The following is a 21,346-nucleotide window of genomic DNA, read 5'->3' on the forward strand; positions in this document are numbered from 1 at the left end:
GTCCAACAATTCAACATTATAATATCCAACAATTTATAGTATCAATAATTACAAAATAATAATTACCAAATATAGAAAACTGCAATAAATAAATATTTTTTTATTATGAGAGACAGAAGAATTTTTACGTAAGTATCTTTAATGCACCAAAAAAATTAAAATAATTTAAACTTAAAAATGTTTAAAAATTAAAATATTTTATTATAGCACTTTTTTATGATGGCAAACGGAAAATTTAAATAATGAGTTTTAATAATTACTTTCAAATGTATTATATATATTATATATAACTGCGTTATATATATATATATAATAGAGTAAGTATTTTATTATTTAACAGATAGATTCTGCGTTAACTTTGCAAGTTTCTATTCCATACCATTTATTTAACGCGCGAAGCTTTCTCGTAACAAACGAAAGACGAGCGTTTGGAGAACGGTGAAGCGAGGGGTTAAGGTGTAGAGCCATAGAGGGTGATCAAGGGAGAGGGTGGTCTTGCGCTATTAACAGCTAATGAAAATTAGCTTTCGTCGGTTGATTGAGCGTTAAATCGTTCCTTTCTTGTTTTACGGGACAAGTCCATTGGTGCACTCGAACGAATGTACTTCTGCTTCAAATTGTGAGCTTGTTACCTTCAATAGCAAAATCCTGAATTAAGGATTGAAAATGGTTTGTTGTATTCTGAACTAATATATTTTAGGTTTTAATATAGATTTCATAATGGTTAAATACTCACCTCCAATGATTAAACATTGCCAGTCAATAATAACATTATTTTTCTATAATAACAATATGATCTTAGTTTTTCAAAAATGAAAAATAGAGAATAAATTCGAGAGTAAAATTATTTTTTATATCGTTTCCGTTTTATTAATAGACCTATTTAATTGGACGCGTTTTGCACTTGATTTATTTTATTTTTATAATTTTTTATTTAGCAATTTACAATTAGTCTCACAAGCTAAGTGGGGATTTGTAGTATTGTTGAAAGAGTCTGTTTATTTGTATCAAAAGATTGGAACAATATGTTGATTGCAACAATTAACGCGACGACTTCTACCCGTAATCTGTGCTGATAGTTTAAACGTACGCGACGGAAAGTTAGTGGGGCTGTATAGACTTCATAGTCGTTTCTGCAGTCCATTATGCTTCGTTTAGAACAGTTCTAAACATTGTAAAGCCATAATGCTCTTGCGCTAAATGAGGCCTTGTGTCGATGTACAGTTGCTGTTAGTGCCACGCAAAACTCATCGTAATAATTTGCGGCTTGCGTCATGAAAAATGTGCCGACCACTATAGTTTGTTGATACTCAGAAATGCCAAAAATACGAATTACGAACCAAATGGATGATAGACGATCTGAGAGCTTTTCTGTTGCTTGCCAAAATTAAAATTTTTTTTATTTATTTAACTATCCGTGTACAAAATTATTACTTTTTTAATTATTTGTTACTTTATCTTATTTTTCATAAAGTATTCAATTAGATATCTTTACAGATATCTATCGCGCGTATGTATCTATTGTAAAGATATCTTGTTTATTTGTTGTGTATACACATGCAATTAGAACTTAAGAAATCTAAACAAATAAATTAAAAACTACTAATTCCTTGACACTCGGAAACCGTCTCGTATAAGAATGTACACGGCGGGGGGATGTAAAAAGCGTTTCGGTGAGGGCAATGTAACACTTTTATTTACAACAGATGAGTGTCAGATCTAGATTTTTTCTCGTCCGTCGGTTAAGCCTGCTCGTCTCCGTCTCCTGAATAAACATATCTGATGTCTGCTGGGCCCACCCAGACACAGCCATTAAAACTCTTATGAGAAAATCAGTTGCAATATCATTAAGAAAACTCCATTTTCTACCTGCAACTTTGTATTTTTTTTCGAGATGGAGAGAAAGGACTCTGGGGAAGGAAGGGAATTTCAAAGAGAAAACTTTCACGATAAATCCTGGTCGATATACATATATTTAAAGACATTTACGCATCTGTACTCTTAAACAATAAATTGAACTTGAACATGATACATGCATAGCGCATGTTAAACAAATTTAATTAGCATTATATATTTAATTCATTTTACATTACACACGTTCCGCTACTAATTGCACATATTCCGTTAGTAATTTGAGGAACACGTTTCCTATTTCCATTTTAAGAATCGTGCTCCGCCGTAATTTCTACGTCAGACAATATTCTCTCGATCAAGATAAAAAGCATGATGATTTGGTTTTTTATATTATATGGTAGTTGTGCACATCATCTTTATTTTTCTTCATTTCGAGATATGAAACTTTGAAGTTTAAAAACGTCAAAAGATTAGAAGCTAATATAAGAAGCTAATAATAAGAAAAGAATAAGAAGCTAATAAAATTATTAGGCTAATTTGATTTAAAAATTTTACTTTTCTTTTCAAGGTTGAAGTTTGATACCTCAGATAACAGAAGAAAATATACAGATGACTTAATATTTCATGTTTTATACATTTATTTACAGACTAATTTACACGATCGTTTTTATAACGCCATTGAATTATAATAAATGTAATAAATACGCGCGCGATGATTTCAGACAGCTATAAGATGATTGATAAATCCGGTTATTTATGTGTGTTAATGTAATTCTGAAGAAGATACTTTTTATGCACATGTGAAGTGTGTGAAGATCAAAATGCAATTGAAAGACTTAGAAATAATGTGTTAAATTGCAGTATATTTTACAAATAAGCTATTAAAAAGTATTATAAGTTATTAATAACATTTATAGGTATAGGTATAGTCAAATTTCAAACATTTTTTGATTCTATATTCTATATAAAAAATACAAATATGCTTTTTGATCGAAGTCGTATAATAAATAAAAACATTCTAAAAATTTTATACATGTATGATTTTCATATAATTGAGCATATTGCCTAAGTCCTTCAATTGATTTCTCAGACAAAATCATAAACTTTCTAAAAAAGTGTTTTCAACACTTCTCACAATATTTCTATCTGAAAAGTATCATTCTGTAAATGATAATATTTTGCATCATTCTCTGAAATACCATCATCTTCGTTTAGACATGGAATAATTATTGGTACTTCGAGAGAGATGTCTGTCATTCACTTCTCGTCTTTGATCTTCGAAATTTGATTTGGATCGAAATCGCGTGTGATCGGGCTTTGTACCTGAACATGGGTGGCATGTAGGGGTGGGCAGAGTAGCGGGTGATACGGTAGACAATAATACGGGAAACCGCCGAGCGCTTTGTTCGCGGGATGAATCTGCGGGCTCGACATTTGCCCGGGAAGTTGTCCGGAACCACGAAGAGGTAATCCCCTCAGATGCTCATCCGGATGTACCAGGACGCGTACAGCCACACGCCTGGCGCTTCCCGAGTTTACGAGGGCGCCCAATTCCTGCTGTTGGCGCCGCTTGGTTTTATACCTGAAGTCATTAACGACAATCAATGAAATCGTAATTGGAAAGGAAAGAAATATTTTTTTTAAGAAAGTCGACAAAATTTACTTTTTCAGATTCATATTTTTCAAAACTTTCATATTAAATCAAGGAATATATTGAAAGGTGTAAAACAAAGATTTCACCGTCGATTCTGAAACCAGATCTTGACTTGTGTCTCCGTTAATTTTAAGCCACGCGCTAAATCTGCTCTTTCCGGACCCGACAGGTATTTTTGAGCGGCGAATCTCCTTTCTAGTTCATAGACTTGTGCGTGCGAGAATGCTGCCCTGCTGCGCTTTTTTCTGTTCTGCAAACTTTGACCTGAATTTTGCGACTCGTACGTATCGTCCTCCGCCTCATCTGTAAGATAGGCGAATGAACTTCATTTCATAAATAAAATTGCGATCTATTGTTTGCGCTGTGTGGGGAAACTTTAAATTAATAGAGGCTTAAAAATAAAGTTTTTATCATAACTTTAATATAATTTCAATTTTATCATTTATATTACATTTATCAGAACTTAACGCATTCTAATGTATGTCTATAAATTTGTTAGTATTGTAAATAATTTATAAGAAGAACAGAGCTTTTAAGCTTTTGCATATCGACGAACGGTGAAGTCTCATTTTTCAAATAACGCAAGCTTGCCGTTCAAATTCGTTTGCGGATAAATATTTGGATTTGCGCGAGAATCTGCAACTATACCGTAAAGCAATCGTTTAGTTCGAAAGTCGGAGTAACCATCAGCGAGCAGCCATAGAGACGGTGAACGATCGGAGGGAGAAAGAGCGAGAGAGAACCTCGTTGCTTTTGATGTCTCGTACAAACATTAACACATGTACTCGCTACTCCGACATGTTTACGCTTCTGTTCCGCGGTAATTCTCCTCTAAGTTTAACCGGTGGCACTAGAGTACAATCGTATTGCAGATCAGACTAGCTTCTTCTACTTGGCAACGCGCTTGATCCGCTACTTTGCGATGCGTACCCCTTATTATGAACGAAAAATAACGTATAACTTTTTAAACAAGATAATAAAAATTAATTATATTACTGACAATGAATATAATAATATAGCTTGCTTTAATTTTTAAGTATATTTTAAAGTATATTTGTAGATTTTTTTTATTCATATTAATATGAGGAAATTTTCACGGATTTGAAACTGAAAATAATAAATCTTGAATAAACTATTTTTTCGAAAATTTATTTCGATGTAAAGCTAAAATTTTTTTTTCGAGCATTTTTCTTCGCAAAGACGATTCAATTAATTCGATTTTAAACGATTTCTCAAAAATATGATAAAATAATTTATCAAGTTTATTAATCTCATCTAGTCAATAAACAGTTAATATTTCGATATGTAAAAAAATGTTATTTTTAGTGTAGAAATGATGACTCTCCTAGAGTCGTAATAATTTTATCAATAAAATATCGTGTTCAAAGAAGAAATCAATGCTTCTATACATTTTAATTTAATACAGAAAAAAATTTGCTAAATTTTTCTAAAATCTGAGAGTATTCGCGAATAATTCGCGAAGTTCTCCAACAGTATCATAATTATTTCGCGCTCGAAACGCTCATCCTACGTCAATGTTTATCGTCGGTGGTCAGCAGGAGACGCGGAGCATTTAGAGAGATCTATATTTGATCACTTTCGACGTCGACTAGATGCCATCTCGTCCGGCTAATGCGTCCATCCTTCGTTGCTCGTCAAACATCCTATGGATGTTTATATCGAGTCTATATCGAGAGTTCAGTTCCAGGCAAGCAAGTGGCGTCGATTTACTCCGATTACATCGATGATCCTTCGAAACCACTAAAAACACTTTTCGACTCCTCCGTCGCGATGGAAAAGGACGCGAAAATCGGGAAGGATTTTCTCAGTTATATATTACCGTAATAAGTGGTTAAGAACAATTTGTCGCGACAACGACAATATTCTTTCGACTATCCATTATCATATTAAATGACTGGAGAGATTTCCCCTTGAAAGTGGACTCGTAATTTTCTGAGTGCACCTTGAATCGGTGCCAGCTCGTGTCTACCTCTTCACCCTCGAGCCGTTGCAAACAATATACTATCGTACGGTTTCAGGTGACGATTCTTCGCTTAAGAGTATGGCTCTCTCTTTCTTTTTTTCGTAATGTTTATTTTATATTTAGTGCTATCTTTACACAACTTATCTTGATAATTAAATAAAATTTTACATGACATATTGTAGAAAAGCTTTTCTTTGTTATACCTCAGGCATGTTTATATATTTTAATGCTTTTCATAAACTCGATACCTATTGTTTTGTACAACTGATTGCGCGTAAGCATGTTATCATATGATTGAACCACGTAATGTTTGGCAAGGGGAGAGATCGGCTCTTGAAGACCTGATAGCGATTAAGTTCAGCGAAAGAAAGAGGTCAAACGCGCGAGCTATTAAAAATATCTTTTAGACTCGCAGAGATATTTCGCGTATTTGTATTCTCCAATAAATTAAAGATACAAAGAAAAGAGATGTTTCTTAAAAACTAGATACGTTTTTCCCACAGTATTTCCTATAAATTAATCCTTCTATTAACGCATCCTGAAACTACTGTAAATCGAGGCTTATCGAAGGGTTTTCTAAATCATTTCGTATCGTTTTCTTCTTTGCAATATGTGCAATTGTAGGATCAAAGTTATAAAATATTTTCAATTTTATCACATTTTAATACATATAATAATTTGCTATAATAAATCCAGGGTGAAGACATTAATTGGTTATGGTGAATAACGATTAGAATTTTATATCCTAAATGCTGAAGAATGTTTTTATCTTTTAACAATTACAAAGGAATACAAAATAAAAATTCTGCGTACACGCATTCTATCATGAATGCTGTTAATCATGATTGATTTCACAAAGCAGTCAGTCCGAGGGAGAGTATCTGTTTACCTTCATACTAAGATAACACTATTCAACCACGTAATTCTATACTTTCGTATCAATAACGAGGGCGAATATTACGAAAAAATGGACAGAGGGGGATGCAAAGCTAAACTATCTTTATCTTGCGTGTAGTACATAACGTGCATATGGTACAAAAAGTAATTTAATTGATTAAATATAAGATATTACTATTTTATGGTGCAATATAATGGTGCATTATATTTGCGTGCAATAGCGCAGCGCGTATATAGTGCTAGCGGATGCAAACGATTAACTAAGAATTATTGCTATCCTATATGGAACACATAGCGCTACATCTGTCACGAATAAATCAATCACGAACGTTTCCTCGGAAATAGTTAGCGATCGTAACCTTGATCTAAAACGGTTTAGTCTAAACGGAGGTAATCCGCGAATCCTTGCGTGCTTGAGGCACAGAGGAACAGAGTGTGGCCAGAGATCGAACAAGTGCAAGAAGTAGTCGGTACTCGTGACGTCTGCCGAGTCGAGTGCCACTTATGCTACTAAAATTACATTCAATTATGTTATCTGCGCTCGGGTTAACTTTAAAAACCCTTGAAAAGAGCTCGCCTGTTACGCGCGTATCTGCTCAAATGACCTCTTAAGCCCGCATCCTCGCGTGCCCGATACAAGATCCTTTGGCAGGTCACCATTTTCCAGGACTTTTAAGATATTGTTTTCGCTCGTGATATATTATGTATCGGTTTAACTACTTTTCCGAAAAAATTGTTTTTGTTTTCCTTGAGACTTGACGCGATTAACAGTAGATCGATGTGATACTTTATAGTCTGCTAACAACAATCTCAGTTTTTGGAAGAAAATTCGATTTTGTGATTGCATGCATGTGAAATTATCTATCAACTGCCGTTAGATTAAATTATTTTACTTAATTCAGTATTGCAGAATTAATGCTGGAGAATTGAAATACATAATATTATTTTGACATTTTACTCCAGAATGAAAAGAAATTCGCGAAGCGCTTTTTGTTGCAGAATTATGCATGATAATTTATATAGTCATGCGAGTAGCATCACGTACCTAGATATTTATTTTTACTCATATCTAAGGCTTCGTCTTGCTGTCTATGAGAAGTCTCCATCGGCTCCTTAACAGGCTGATATGCCGTCAGGTTTCCCAGAGTCTCGAAGTGATTCTTGAATGTTCCCTGGGTCAAGTGCGGGATGCCTCCGAAATTTGATAAGTTCGCTTGCGCCAGGTTTCTCCTCAAGATATCTAACTCGTGCGCCATGCTCAACTCCGGGGTGGGCAGTCTCGGATAATGAATCACCTGATCATGATCGTAGCTTCCGTCAAGCTGCTCGTTCTCCACGCGCTCGTACTCGCGATTGTGTCTTCTCATCGACGTGGAAACGGCGGCCTGGATTTTTTCCACGTCGCATCTCTTCGAATTCGCGCAAGAGTTTCTCCGGCTCAGGATGTCAGCGATACTGAAAGGGGTCGGTTGAGAGGGTTTCGGCGAGGCTTCGCTGCGTTTGTCGTCCTCCATCACTCCGTGCTTTGCTGCTGTTCTCTACCTCGCAACAATGACAGCTGCTTCGAGAAACAGTTCTTTCTATGCACTTGATGTTTTCCTTTCAGATCTTCTCTTCTTCTTCGATCTTTTTCCTCATAGTTACAATCACCATTGATTGTCCACACACGAGAAAGCTCGTCGCGTCACATGTTATAGATTCTCACCGTGCAATTTCACTACCTTGTCTTTTCTTCACAAAAAACTTGGACTTTTTTTCACCCTTATAAACTTGTCGAAAAAAATCGAACGATCATACGTCAAATTTTCTCTGTCACGCTGTCACGCATGCTGCCATTCTCGCTTGTCCGTCGTCGACACGTTGGATCGGAGGATCGGCCGACGAATGTTAGGCGTCTTCCGCGTTCACATAATCCCTGGAGGCCGTCGAGCAGCCAGAGGATCGCTGGTAGGCCGACTGGCGTTATTAATTGTTATTCCCGAGTGCTCGACCCTTCTGATTCGAGTGTGCTTCGGTCAAGTGTGCTTGTCGCCCGCGGAGACTTATTTTTCGAATTACCACACTCAGCCCGCAGCTCTCCCTTCCTCCCTCGAGAAGAGCCTCCCTCTTTTACTCGACCAACCCCCACCTAAAAGACGCTTCGTCCACTTCTCGCCCTTCTCTCCTTCCGCTTCTCTTTCTGTTTCACGAAGACCTCTACTTCCACGTAGATGATCTCACTCGAGGCGCTTTTGTCTCCGTTCATCGAGAAATAAAGCTCAACGCTTATCAGATTCCGACGACGCCTCTCATCAGCTATCGATCACCGTCTCGTGTGCAGGTCATAGAAATGATCTTTTTCTTCTCTCCTTAACGAGCTCAATGGACTGTTTTCGTCGCCCACTTTCTCGTTCCCGGCTCTCCTAAGCGAGCTTGCACGCGCGAATACCGCGCGTTCTGAGGTAGGTGGAGCTTTGGATATTCTACGTGCGATCGGACGCGACGCTTCCGTCACGACGCAAGCCTCGCCCTACGGCCAATCCACGGCTTTTCCCGCGACGTCGCTTTTCCACGGTGGCCAATCCAGACGGAGACACAAGGCGGGAAAGATTCTGCCGCGGAGTGGGATCGCGGGGGATTTTTAGATCATCGCGATCGACCCCGCCGGAAACGTACGGGCACTTTAGAGATTTTCTCGTTTTGTCATCCGTGTCAGCGAAGATGATAAAAGGCTGCTTAACTTCTTGCGACGAAGCAATCACTCACAGTCGTCATACATGACGACAGTTTCATTATTGATGTATGCTTCGTGATTACTTAGACTAGCATTTGATCAAAGCGTGCGTTAGCACATTAGGAAAGTAGTTAACAGATTCAATCAAATCAATCTATTGAACCTGATATCCCGTTTATAGAGTATGATAATCATTTTATAGTTTCTCAAATAGTTTGACATTTATATTTTGATATTTATATTTTCTATAAACATTCGTTTTTTTGTCGTTTTTTACATCAACCGTTCTTGTTTAATTATTATGTTTATGATATAATTATTTTTATAAAAAATAATTATTTATCAATGGTAACGCCTGAAGCTAAAATCCACTTTAGACGATCTATGTCATTTATATCACAGAAATCAGAAAAAAAATTTGCAATTTTATATAAAATGTTTGAACAATCAGAAAAATATATATAAGATATAAAGTACACATACATACATCAAAATATATGACTTATAAAATTATAAATAAAATTATATCCTAAAATCTGACGCAAATTACAAGCGGGTGAACTTAACACTCTTTTAAAAATTAGTAAAATGCCACGAGAAAATGTAACATTTCAGTAACAAAGTACGATAGAAATTACGTTTTACATAATCATGTCTCTATTCGACGAAAAATGATCCAAGTTAGAAATCGCAGTTGATAATTTCAAAAAGTTACCCCGTTCTCTTTGTACGTAGGTTCACGAGCGGAATGGTAGGTAGGTGCCTACGTACTTCTCGTCTCGATACGTTACGAGAGAAACTGCGCGGTGCATATATAGGGTGTGCTTTACATAACAATCGCCGCTAAAGACTCGCAGCATTGTCTGCCACGTGCTGGCACCCGAGTTCCTATGGCGGTTTAATTAAGTGTGAACCACAGGAACGTGAACTACGCCTGAGTTGATCCGATGATGACCTCGCGCGCTCGAGATATCGATGAGAAAATACTTTCGCTCTCTCCACCGTCTCTCCCCCTACCTCATGGTCGCGTGATGTGGCGTGGTGCATCATTCGCACTCTTGTCGGAAAGACGCGTGTACATCAATTGCAAATTCTATTGTCACAAGTTGCATAATTAGAATCTTACTTATTTTTGTAAAAACATGTTATAACAAATTATAATGTGTTTACAAAAAGTTACTTATACTGATAAATGTTTATTTCAATTACACAAATTGGAAAATTTTTTATCAAAAAAATGATTTGGTTTTTTCTCATCGAGTGACTTTTTTATTAAGTTATCAATTAACAGAAAAAAGAAATGTATAAAGAACTCTAGACATGCTTCAACGCTATAATGTGATGATCAAAACGATTGTAAGAATATCTTTTCTCTACTTTTTCCTAACGATTAGACAAATATTTAAAAAAGTGACTGTTACCTTAAGATATATATTTTTAATTACCTGAGGTATATATTATGTGTGTGTGACGTGTGTGTTATCTTTTACATCTATTTTTATATAAAATTATTTGGCATTATTTTCCTGTTTAATTATGGTATGAAATAAGAAAAATCTATTGTATAAACAATAGACAATTATATATATAAATTGTGAATGACATATATACGAATTTCCGCGAATTTTGATAATTACCTACAATCAACAAACTTTTTTTAAATAAAGAACAAATCGTGTATCAAGTACTATTATGCTTTAAGTATCCGGACCGGAAATTGGAAAAACGCCATCCGCCATTTGCTTGTTACACTCCGTTATATATAGACGATCTCAGGCCAATCTTAAGTCTACATACCGAGACCTCTTTTTCTCGATCCGATCTAATCAATAATAAATTATAGGGGGATGGTGGTACATCTCTCCCCTAAAGCTAAGGCTCTGACCCTCCCGCTCAATTGGTCGCAATTCTTAAAGACCTTAATTGGCGCGGAAAATTATACCTTATTTCAGTTACCCCCGAACAAGACCGGCGTCCGCCCTTCGCCGTCATCCTTTACTCAACCTTGCTGTACTTTGTTGCCTCTCGTCTTCTCCTCCTTCGCTCGATTTCTGCCACTCGGATATTTCTTTTTCCGCCATGAGCAATCGTTCGAAATATCGAGATCGCGCGATGACGAGCATCTATGTAGAGCGGGTGGAATTTTTATTGCAGTGAGAGACACGTCGTGAGATAGGTCGACCAATTACGGGATGAAGTGTCGATCGTTTACGAAACGAAGTCTGTGTCAGCGAACATCTCGCCAGCATCCGTCTGTCAACTCTGGCAGTCGTCATGCATGCGACAAGTCGGGCCGGTTGCGCAAAAAGTCACCGGCCACGACGTTCGTCTCAAACGGAGCTTCGCGGTTACCCTTTTAACAAGCTCGTCGTCGCCTGTCGCGTGAAGAGAGCGACTGGAGATGTCCCATAAAATCAAATAGTTCCGTACGAGGGCTCCTTCCGAGCCCGATTTAACCGGCAGTCAATAAAGACTGCGAACCAACAGCGGGGCTCGTTCAACGACCGTATCGGAACGAAAACGAAACGTTAACGTAAACTGAAAAACAATCGTCGGCCACGGCGGCTGTCACTCCAACGAGGAGTTGGCATCCGCGTGGCAGAGTCATCTGTTCCCTACGCGGTCGCGAACGTTTATTTTTCCAGAATGGTCGCTAAAACACCCTCGTTCCGTTCGGTCCTCCAAGTAATTTCAACTATTTATAGCGGTCCACCTAGACGAGTTATTGGGACATCTTTTTACAGGAAAGGTGCTAAAGTAAATCGATAAGTAGCGCTTATTAACGCTTATTATGTAACCTGAACTTATCAGGCTCCGAAGTCTGCATGCCTATTTAATTTAAACGTTTTTGAGCTAAATGATACTGACACTGAAACAATTTCTTGTCACATAAACTTTTTTACAGTTGAGGAGAATATGTAATTATTCTTCCAAATTGCATGTTACTTTTTTTATAATAAAACAGAATATAATTTTCATCCAACGTATTTAATTGTTATAATTTATAACATTTTAGACAATGTAAAATTAAGAAATATTTACAATTTACAATCTTATTGTATAACATCATAAAAACATTAGAAAAAATATATAATAAATATAGATAAATCTTCAATTTTGCAATTAAAAATCTTTTTATTTCAAATTTATAATTGGCACACAGTACTAGAATCACTAGAATCATGGGTAATAAATATAAATGTTTATATGTATATTTATATTATGTATATATAATCTACATATATATGTATAAGTTTCATTCGTATGACGAAAATAATGACATGCAAAGTTTGAGAAGCCTGCAAGAAAAATCGACGAGAAGAAGCTAATCGTGCGGGACGCGCGATGCAGAAGCAGAGAAGAGAGAAGGGAGGAAGAAAGGAGAGAGGAAACGTGAATGAGCGGGAGTGGCGGCGGCAGCACACACTAAGCACTAATATTACGTCTCTGGACTGACAGACGCGCGGACTTTAAAACCCAAGACTAACAAACAGTTAGCAGTCATCCGGTCTTCTTGCTTTTATATTCTTACGCGGCCGCCCATATCGCGCGCCAATGCTCGCGCGCGAGTAGAGCTCTCCTCCCCCCGCGTGTCTCGCACGCGGGTTACTTTCGCGTCGTCAAACGGCGCGATCGAAATTTCCTGCTCGTCTTCGCCGAAGGCAGGAACGAGGTTTCCTGTCGACGGGGAATTCGAAGAGAAGTCGAGCCACCTCATCAAAGCTAAGAGCGATTTTCTTCGCCGCAGAAATGCATGGCCATTCTTAGATATCGTTCGCAGAAGGGTTGTTTCATCGCGATACATTGCGATGTCGAGATTATCATATACAAATTGACCCTCACGTATGTTTATATACGAGTTGTATCAGCTTACTTTATTCGACATTTGTTGCATAGATAATCTTATATTTTATAAACGATAATTAAGTCAATTCTTTACTGCAAATACAATTACATTTTATGAAAACTTGAAAAAAAAATAATATTTATGACGTAACTATTTATAACAACAGCAAACTATCTCGTTAATGATTAAAAGAATCGAATTGGGAATTCTTTATCTTTATTTTAACTTTCTGAACATGCTCTCCAAATATTGTAATCTTATCCCAAATCTTTGCGAGTAATAATTACGTTTTATTACTTTTACGAATATTAATGGATAACGTGTCTTTCTTCTCCTAGAGATATAATATTAATTATCTGTACCAGATACACAACTTTCAAATTGTATACGAAATGATTTATTAGTTATTGATTAATCTAATAGTTTCTAACTTTAAGTATTAGAGCTACTTTATTAATATCAATGTAGGAGATTATCAACATAAGAAAATTAATCAATATAATAATTGTATGAAGATATATATTTTATCATCAAAGGATACTTAAAAAACACATATAGGGTGTACATACATATCTTGTGTGAAACTTGTAAAGATGTATCCTTTGATAATCGAGATATTTGACATGATTATTTTATCGTCAAGAGATATTAAAGGAGAATTCTCATATATTGATATTTGTCTGATGTTCACGCCACTTCACGCATGCGTTTTCTACTCTACCAGCCGATGTGAAGAGAGATTAGTATCGGAAGTATACCAGCATGGTTTGGGATATCCCACCACAGATGGCTGACGATGGTCGTGGGTTTTCTTCTCTCTGCCGAGCTTCCAGCACATTCAGCTCTACCAGTAGAACGAATCGTAATAGCCCATAAATCCCCGTTTGTTCCCTAGGTACCAGGTCTTTTTATTATTTTCGATCAAGCGAGTGTGAATAATCAAATAATTATCCCTCCGAGTCGTAATTAGGCCACCACGGAGAACCTTTTTTTCAAAAACCATCGTGCTCTAGAATTAAAAGCCTCGGATAGAATGACATTTCGCGTAATAACACAATACATTTCACATCATTCTAATTGTCTTGCACCTTCGAGGTAGATCATCGTGTGAAATGTTGAATTGTATTTATTCTAAGATGCATCAAATTTAAGAATCCTCGGTAGAATAATTATTTATAATATTAGATTTTTAAATGCCATTAAATTAAGTGAAATATCTAATTTGTTTAGAGACGTATTTAATCTATGAAACATATAACACGCGACACCAATTTTGGAATTAAAGCACATTTATTTTTTAAGACTTTTCGGAGCTTAGGTTGCATACGCGCAAGGAGTTAACAAGGGGAGATTCGTTGAAATGTGTCGTCATCGTCAATGTCGTATCTTTTTCGCGGATAATCCTTTCACCTCACTTCAAGAACTACGGACAGGAAAAAGAGGAGATTGGTCGGTTGGAGTGAGCGATCCGCGAAAAGAAGGGGACGAGGAAGAAATAAAGAGTATGGCGGACGCGGAGCGTGGCGGGATCCTGGTAACTCCCGGGGGTCATGATTAATCAATTAGCGATCTTTGGAATCTCTTTAAAAATCGACGCCGCGGAGCGAGAGGGTTCGGGGCAAAAAAAAAAGGATAGCCGCCCAAAGGAACCGCCGATGACGCGGCTGAATCCGTTGCACGACCGCACTGTCAACCGATTTTCGAAAAAATTCGATCACGTCAATTGTTTGCCCTGCCGATCGCACCGCGTTTGGATTCTACCTCATCCTCCGCTTCTCTCAACGGAGTTCTTCATCAACCGACAAATTCTATTATGTCGCCTGAAAAAGAAAGGATTCCCTTTCGTCTCTTCTAGCGGTCTGTTTCGATCCATTGAATAGCGTAATTAAGTTGTAAGTGGAATAATTTTGAGAACACACACAGTAAGGGATTTAAACGAGCCTTCAGAAATGTCGATCTCGAGATTTTGCAGAATACTTATTTCCAAATAGGGGATGTCAAAAACGAGTTGCTTGAAATGTAATTAGTTGATAAAGTCTTAAAAAAATAACGATGTTACATTTCTTTTAAAATATTTATTGCGTTGGTATCAAAAAGGTATCGTCTAAATGCCGCAGTTTAGAAAATTAAGGAAATTGAGTTTCAGTCGCCCGAATATATCATTCGCGTGCAATATATCGCTTAAAATCGAGTTATATAACGTCCAAGTTGCACATGGCATCCGTGTGTTTTCAGCATGCGAACGTGTTCAATCATAGGAAGCCCGAATTTTATTGTAGGTCCAAAAGCAGCCGCACAAATCCTTCAGGTCACTCTGGACGGTTATCTCCTCCTTCCTGAAAGCTTTTTATTTTATTGCTGCATCCTCCTATAATGCATACCTCGGAACGTGTTCTTACTTTTATTACGAGCCTGTGTCGGCAGTCTTTGATTTAATTAACTCTTAAAGTTCTGTTACCTTGTCCGTTACCGACACGTTTCCCAAACGGCAAGAAGATAGAAATATCAAGAGAGAAAACCACTCTAAACCGATGCTATGTGGGAAACTAACATCGAGATTCTTTGCGGGTAACAACAATGTAAATAACTATTATACAATAAACATAGTTTTAGCTTTACTCCTTAATTCTCTATTTTTCTGCATTTAATGTGCTATCGGTATTTCAAATTTTATTTCGTATTGACGTAGACTTTTATTATTCATTATATATGTAGATGTGTAGTATTAATAATAATAAATGTACAATTACAATAGTAATAATTATATTAAAATGACGATCGAAACTTTGTTTTTTTTTTTTTTTTCGAGCAAGACCTGATCATTATAGGATCGATTAATGAAGTAGACATCACATATATGGAAGGGAAACTATCGTTTCTATTATTTTATTTAACACTCGAAGCAGCTTTGCCGTCTAGAAACTATGTGAAGTAAACACAACCTTATATTATCGAAGATTATTTTCTCCCTCTCGTCCACGCACCGCATTCACGCACTGCATCGCCACGAGTTATTAGTCGGATATCTGACTTAGTTATTACGTAGTTAGATATTTATGTCGCAAAGAGAAAAACTTTTTGATGAACTAATGGAGACGACCGATTAATTAAATGATTATTAATCGTTCGAGCTGATGTATAAATGCACCGGCGGATAGGCTCATCTTTCCTTAACGATAACTACTGGCATTTTCCATGTCTGCAATTTTCCGTTTTTTTTTTTTCCAAAAACGTGTATAACCGCTTTTGAAGACTTTTCCAGGGACGAATGCCTTGCCTGTAGAAAATAACACAACAAATGTAACGAATTAGTAATTCAAGATTCACATGTCAAATAAAACTGAATTTATCGGCTGATAATAGATCGAAATTGTAATACATCGTATAATAACTATTTATTATTCAATAGGTAGCAGTTTTGTTTCATGTTTGAATAACATGCTAAACCACGTAAGCGAAAGTATTGAGATTCTTACGTTCATATTTATTTATAGAGTCAATTGTGATTGATCATTCAATTGCGATTAATCACGCATTAAATTCTTTTATATTTTATATTCTTTTTTGATTACTATATATAGTATCCGAGCAAATATAGATTCGAAAGTTGCAATAAAAGAAATACACTGAAATTTTTTAGATCTCGTTAACGATTTAATTTTGTTTTTTACTTACAAATCTGCATCGCGTAATTTAGAATTGCATTTCAGGCCGGTTCTACAATAAGTCATATGTCGGAGTCGAATGTTGGAACGTAGCCGATGGTCCAATGAGGAAAATACGTTTTCGAAAAAGAAATTTTCTCATTAGATTAGACCATCGGTTGCGATCCGACATACGACTAATTATATTGTATAGAACCTCAACGTTATTCTTAAAAGAATAGAAATGTAGCGAATCCAAGAGGTCGAAGAAAGATATCTCTTCAGGATGGAGAGGGGGGGTCAGGAAGATGCGATCGGATAATGAATAATGAGAAAGATCGTTGACGCGGATAAGCGGGGGGATTTTCCAAGTTCAGCGCTGCGAAACGATCGATCCTGTCATCGAGGCGTGTAGTGAGAAAATTGCTAGAGAGACTCCTCGACTAATTGTTTAATTAGGGTCTCCGTGTATCCACGTAGGATCTAAGCTGGTCGGGACGCGGGAGGAGGGAGGGAGGAAGGGAGGTACCGATCTCTCCAGGATCGCTCGATCTTCTCGCGCCTTCGGGACGGGCATTCGCGTGACCCGCTAATTTTCCTAATAGATTAAGTATCGGAAGAGGTTGTCATTTGGCTGGCACGCTAAGTGAGGCGAGCACCGAGCACCATTGTTTCACAAACAAAAGCCGGCCGCTTTGCGAGTCATGGCGGCGTTCTTTGAACGCCCCTCGACCAATCAGCGACCGCCTTTAGAGCGCCAAGTACAAAAGAAACCGGCCGGAGATGATTGAGATTTTCTGTGTGTATTGCCGCTGCCTTATACATCTCACAAAGAGAGAAAGAGACGAAGGCACGGAGAAAGGGAGGAGAGAATGCGCGGTGACGCGTAAGAGAGGAGAGGAGGCGCGAGTTTGTTAGAAATAGATGATAGAGAAACGCGCGCGCGCGACGCCGAGTATCGATCGATAAGAAACGGAAAAAAAGACTATAACGAACACTTTAGCACTTTCGCTTAATTCATGTCGTGCAATTGTTGTACGAAGAATATATTTGTGCATTTATAAACGTTAGAACACAGCCAGCGGAAGATCAAATGCCCTCGCGACACACAAACGAACAAAAAATACAACAGGGTACTCATGTTTGAAATAAATTGCTATTAAATATGCTCGCTAATGGATTACTGTTTCTATACGCGTACCTACGGTACGTTCGCGATGCCTAAATGCAGCGCTTCATGGAAACGTACTTACGGAGCACATGCGTCCGGTACTCTCGACCGTTTCTGTGGAACAGAACGGTGACGGTCGCCAACTGTGAACAATTCCAGTTTACGTGTCGAAGGAAAATAATGGCTCTTTTGAAATTCAGCACGGAATAATCATCGCATAGTCGAAATAACAGAACATAGACGAGTTCAAAGTTTTAAGAGAGCCTGCAGCCACTCATTTATGCCAAGATACGACCATTCGATTTTCATCTGGAAGTGCTACATATTACGATATTCATATCGGAGTACATTACGTCGTGCATGTTACAGTGTTGCATAAAAGTCATACTGTCAGATATTTTAGGATTGCGAGAAATTTTCATGGAAAGTTCCCGAGACTCTATAGCCGACACTCACGCATTCAACAATTTACGATCATTGATGGCGACAATGCAACCACAACAAGCCGCAGCCTCCTTATCGATCCTCTTTTCCTCAGAAAGACCGAACCGCCAGACGCACTCCTGTCAAAATACATATCGAGTACCGTGAAGCCGTCAAGAGAAGCGAAGGAACGAGGGACCGGGGTATAAGATAGACGCGAAAAGAGGACGGAGACAAAAAACGGACGACGACGGAACCGCGCGCGGGGGCGAGCGGAGTTAATGTGGAAGATGAGGAGGCCCCTCTCGCGGACTTACGACCCTCGGTCGACCGCGGGCCGGACTAATGATCGAAGAAAGAAGCCGCCTAAACGACCCGTGTCCTCGGGTGTTAGACTCTCCTTGGATCGGGCCCCGATTCGCCGTAGAATCTAAAAGGTCCCCTCGTTACCGACTACCGAAGACGCCGGGCCGTGAGAGTCGCCACGCCGATTTTTGCGCCAGCGAAGACGGAAGTGCGCGAGATTGAAACCGAGATGCGATGATCCGATCAGAATGCATTGCAATGAGAGATTATAAATAGCGTCTCACAAAATTTGAAGTTTGAAAGGGTCTAAAACACGTTTGAATACTCTATATCTTTTAAATGCATCCTGATTGTCTCAAATATTTTATGCGTATCGTTAATTTTATCGTATATCTAGAATATCTCCAATAATCAAAGATAATTCTTGACATTACACATTTTTCGTTTAACAATGAATCACCCGGTTCCCGGTCGGGCTACTATAAATATTCTAGGCATTCCGAACTTAAGACATCGGCTCGAAAGGATCGCTACCCTAACACGCCGGCTATTTGTGGAATTCCAATTATTTTCGCGAATCCACCACGTCGGCAAAGAAAGTAATAATTTCGACGTTTCGATAGTATCGCGACCTTCTACAATTCGCGAAACACCGTTACTCCTCCGCGGCATAAACGTCACCCCATAGACGTACCGCGGCGACGGGTGTCGAAGCGGCGAAAAAACGCACGTACATACGTATATCGAGCGATTAACCAAACGAGACAAGGGTCTCCCCATATCGAACATTATCTGGCCCATGTCGAAACACCGGTGAGCGATTTTGTCCGTCTTGTTCGTTCCCTCGCTCGCTTCGTCCTCGTCGCACCCCCGTGACACGTTTTAACCCCGTCCTGCTCGCACTCCTCAGCGCAATGACCACCGGTCGTCCTTGTCGCACACTTCCCTTCCCTTCCTTGCCACACCTTCTATCACTCAGTCTTCCTTTCTCTCTCTCTCTCTCGTTCTCCAATTCCCCCTGTTATCCCTTTCCTTCTCCTTTACAAACTCATGCAAGACTCGCCTCGTCCTCTTCCCTCGCGTTGCTCGGTTTTACTCACCCTCGACGACCCTCTCGCTCGCGCCTGAGCGACGCGCATGGCGCGTATAATTTTCATATAGTTCCCTCTCGCTCCCAGCCGTCGGCCGGCGAGCGAGCCGCCGGCTCTCTCGCGCCCGTGGCGGCGCGGATGAAGGAGAGCGGCGCCCTTTGAAGTCCAGTTGGGAGCCAATTACACGAGTCACACAGGGCCGCACGCACCGCGCGGCGCGGCGTGGCGCGGCGTGGCGTGGCGCGGCACCGAAAATATTATTGCGCTCTTGCGCGCTCGGAGATCGATTAAAATCGAGAATTATGATCATAGGCGGGCGGAATACGCCGTGGAAAAGGTGCGGGGGATTGGGGGCAGGGGATTAAGCGCTTAAATTAATTAACGATCGGACCGACACTGACGGCTGTGCGTACGGAAGCGGATGAAACTCGCGGTAAGCGACATCGATTCGTTAGTCTAGCAATGAGTTTGACGTAATTTGTCGAGACTCAAGATTTAATGTAAAAAATAGATGATTGTTCATAAATTTTTATTTTATGTAAATCTCTTTCTCTCTCACTTATTTAAAGCTTGCGTAAATAATTTTGTTTTTACATCAAATTTTAATTGTGTCTAGTTGTTAATTCATATGATAATTTTTAGTTAAGTATCGCGTTAAATATGAAAATTGTAATAGCAAGAAACATTATTACTTGCGTAATGAATCTAACTTATCGTCCATGATCTGAGTAACTTGTTAACGCTTATTAGACACGTAAATGCCTATTAATACGATGGTAATGCGAAGGCATCGAAAGGATCGAAGGCCGGCATCATGCGCGTTTTGATACGAATCGTTACCCGTGACTAAACGACTAATTATCTTGTCCAAGTTTTTATGTTGTGCGAATCGATCATACGCGCCGATAAAATATTCGTCGTTCAGGAATCGTGCCCTACTCATACCGGTGTAATGTGTAATAATTTACTTGATTTACTCCATCTTTGGATTTATTCCATCTTCTAAATTGGAATGCCTTACTGCAAATTCTTGTGCAACAACAATATATGAAGAAATAATATATTTCTCTCTCATAATCCAAGAATAGACTGTAATGTGAGGTTTATAAAAATTTGAGATTGAAATATTCAGATATAGTAAAGAGCATAATTTTCCCATAGAAATTTTTACTATAGTTGAACGTGTTTTACATCATTTTCAAACAATGAACAATGACGAGTAGAAGAATTGGCGGCGATTGTGTTCAATTTCTTGAAATCAATGTCAAAAATTGAAGATCACAATCCTGCGCTTCCAGACGTGCTTTACTAACCAAAGGATCAAAAATCAATTTCGAGAATGAATCACGGCACTTTGCGTTTATTGTTGTTCCAACCATGCACGTATGCCTATCTACGACACGGTGCTTGGTACGGCGCACCATAGCAGGCCCGATGCTTACAAACACCCACATGTTTTCGTATCCACGCGGGAATGAGAGAGAGGCTGTTGTGTGTGGGGTGAGGGCGCAGGGGGGAGGAGGAAAGGAGGGAGAGTTGCGAGAAGGAGGTAGGGTGTGCATAGTGTCGGTCGTAAAGTTGCTAAAGCTCGCGTGCTAAAACGCAACCTCGGCCAACGCGCAGACCAACGAGAGTGGCAAAGCCCGGGTTTCATCGTCGTTTCAAATACCCAAGCCGAGCTGTCACGAACGATCTTCTCTCGTGACGAAGTTCGCGGCTATTTGACCCTCCGCGCTGTGGTAACCTGCTTTTGCACCCGAGT

General features: G+C 38.7%; 1 protein-coding gene and 1 long non-coding RNA gene across 2 annotated transcripts in view; one reads left to right on the forward strand and one right to left on the reverse strand.

Moving 5' to 3' along the window:
* LOC143897140 (uncharacterized) overlaps positions 1–21,346 on the forward strand; it is a 164,407-nt gene that overhangs the window by 40,258 nt on the left and 102,803 nt on the right. The gene's annotated exons all lie outside the window — the stretch shown is intronic.
* Positions 1,961–8,801, reverse strand: LOC143897164 (uncharacterized). Its single transcript, XM_077405551.1, has 3 exons — positions 7,435–8,801; positions 3,595–3,811; positions 1,961–3,436 (listed from the first exon to the last, which is right to left on the reverse strand). The coding sequence occupies exons 1-3, from the start codon at positions 7,901–7,903 to the stop codon at positions 3,112–3,114; spliced, it is 1,011 nt and encodes a 336-aa protein (XP_077261677.1). The 5' UTR covers positions 7,904–8,801; the 3' UTR covers positions 1,961–3,111.

The sequence above is a fragment of the Temnothorax americanus genome, unplaced genomic scaffold (genome assembly GCF_048541705.1).
Source record: "Temnothorax americanus isolate GAGA-0224 unplaced genomic scaffold, ASM4854170v1 Scaffold2, whole genome shotgun sequence".
NCBI lineage: Eukaryota > Metazoa > Arthropoda > Insecta > Hymenoptera > Formicidae > Temnothorax > Temnothorax americanus.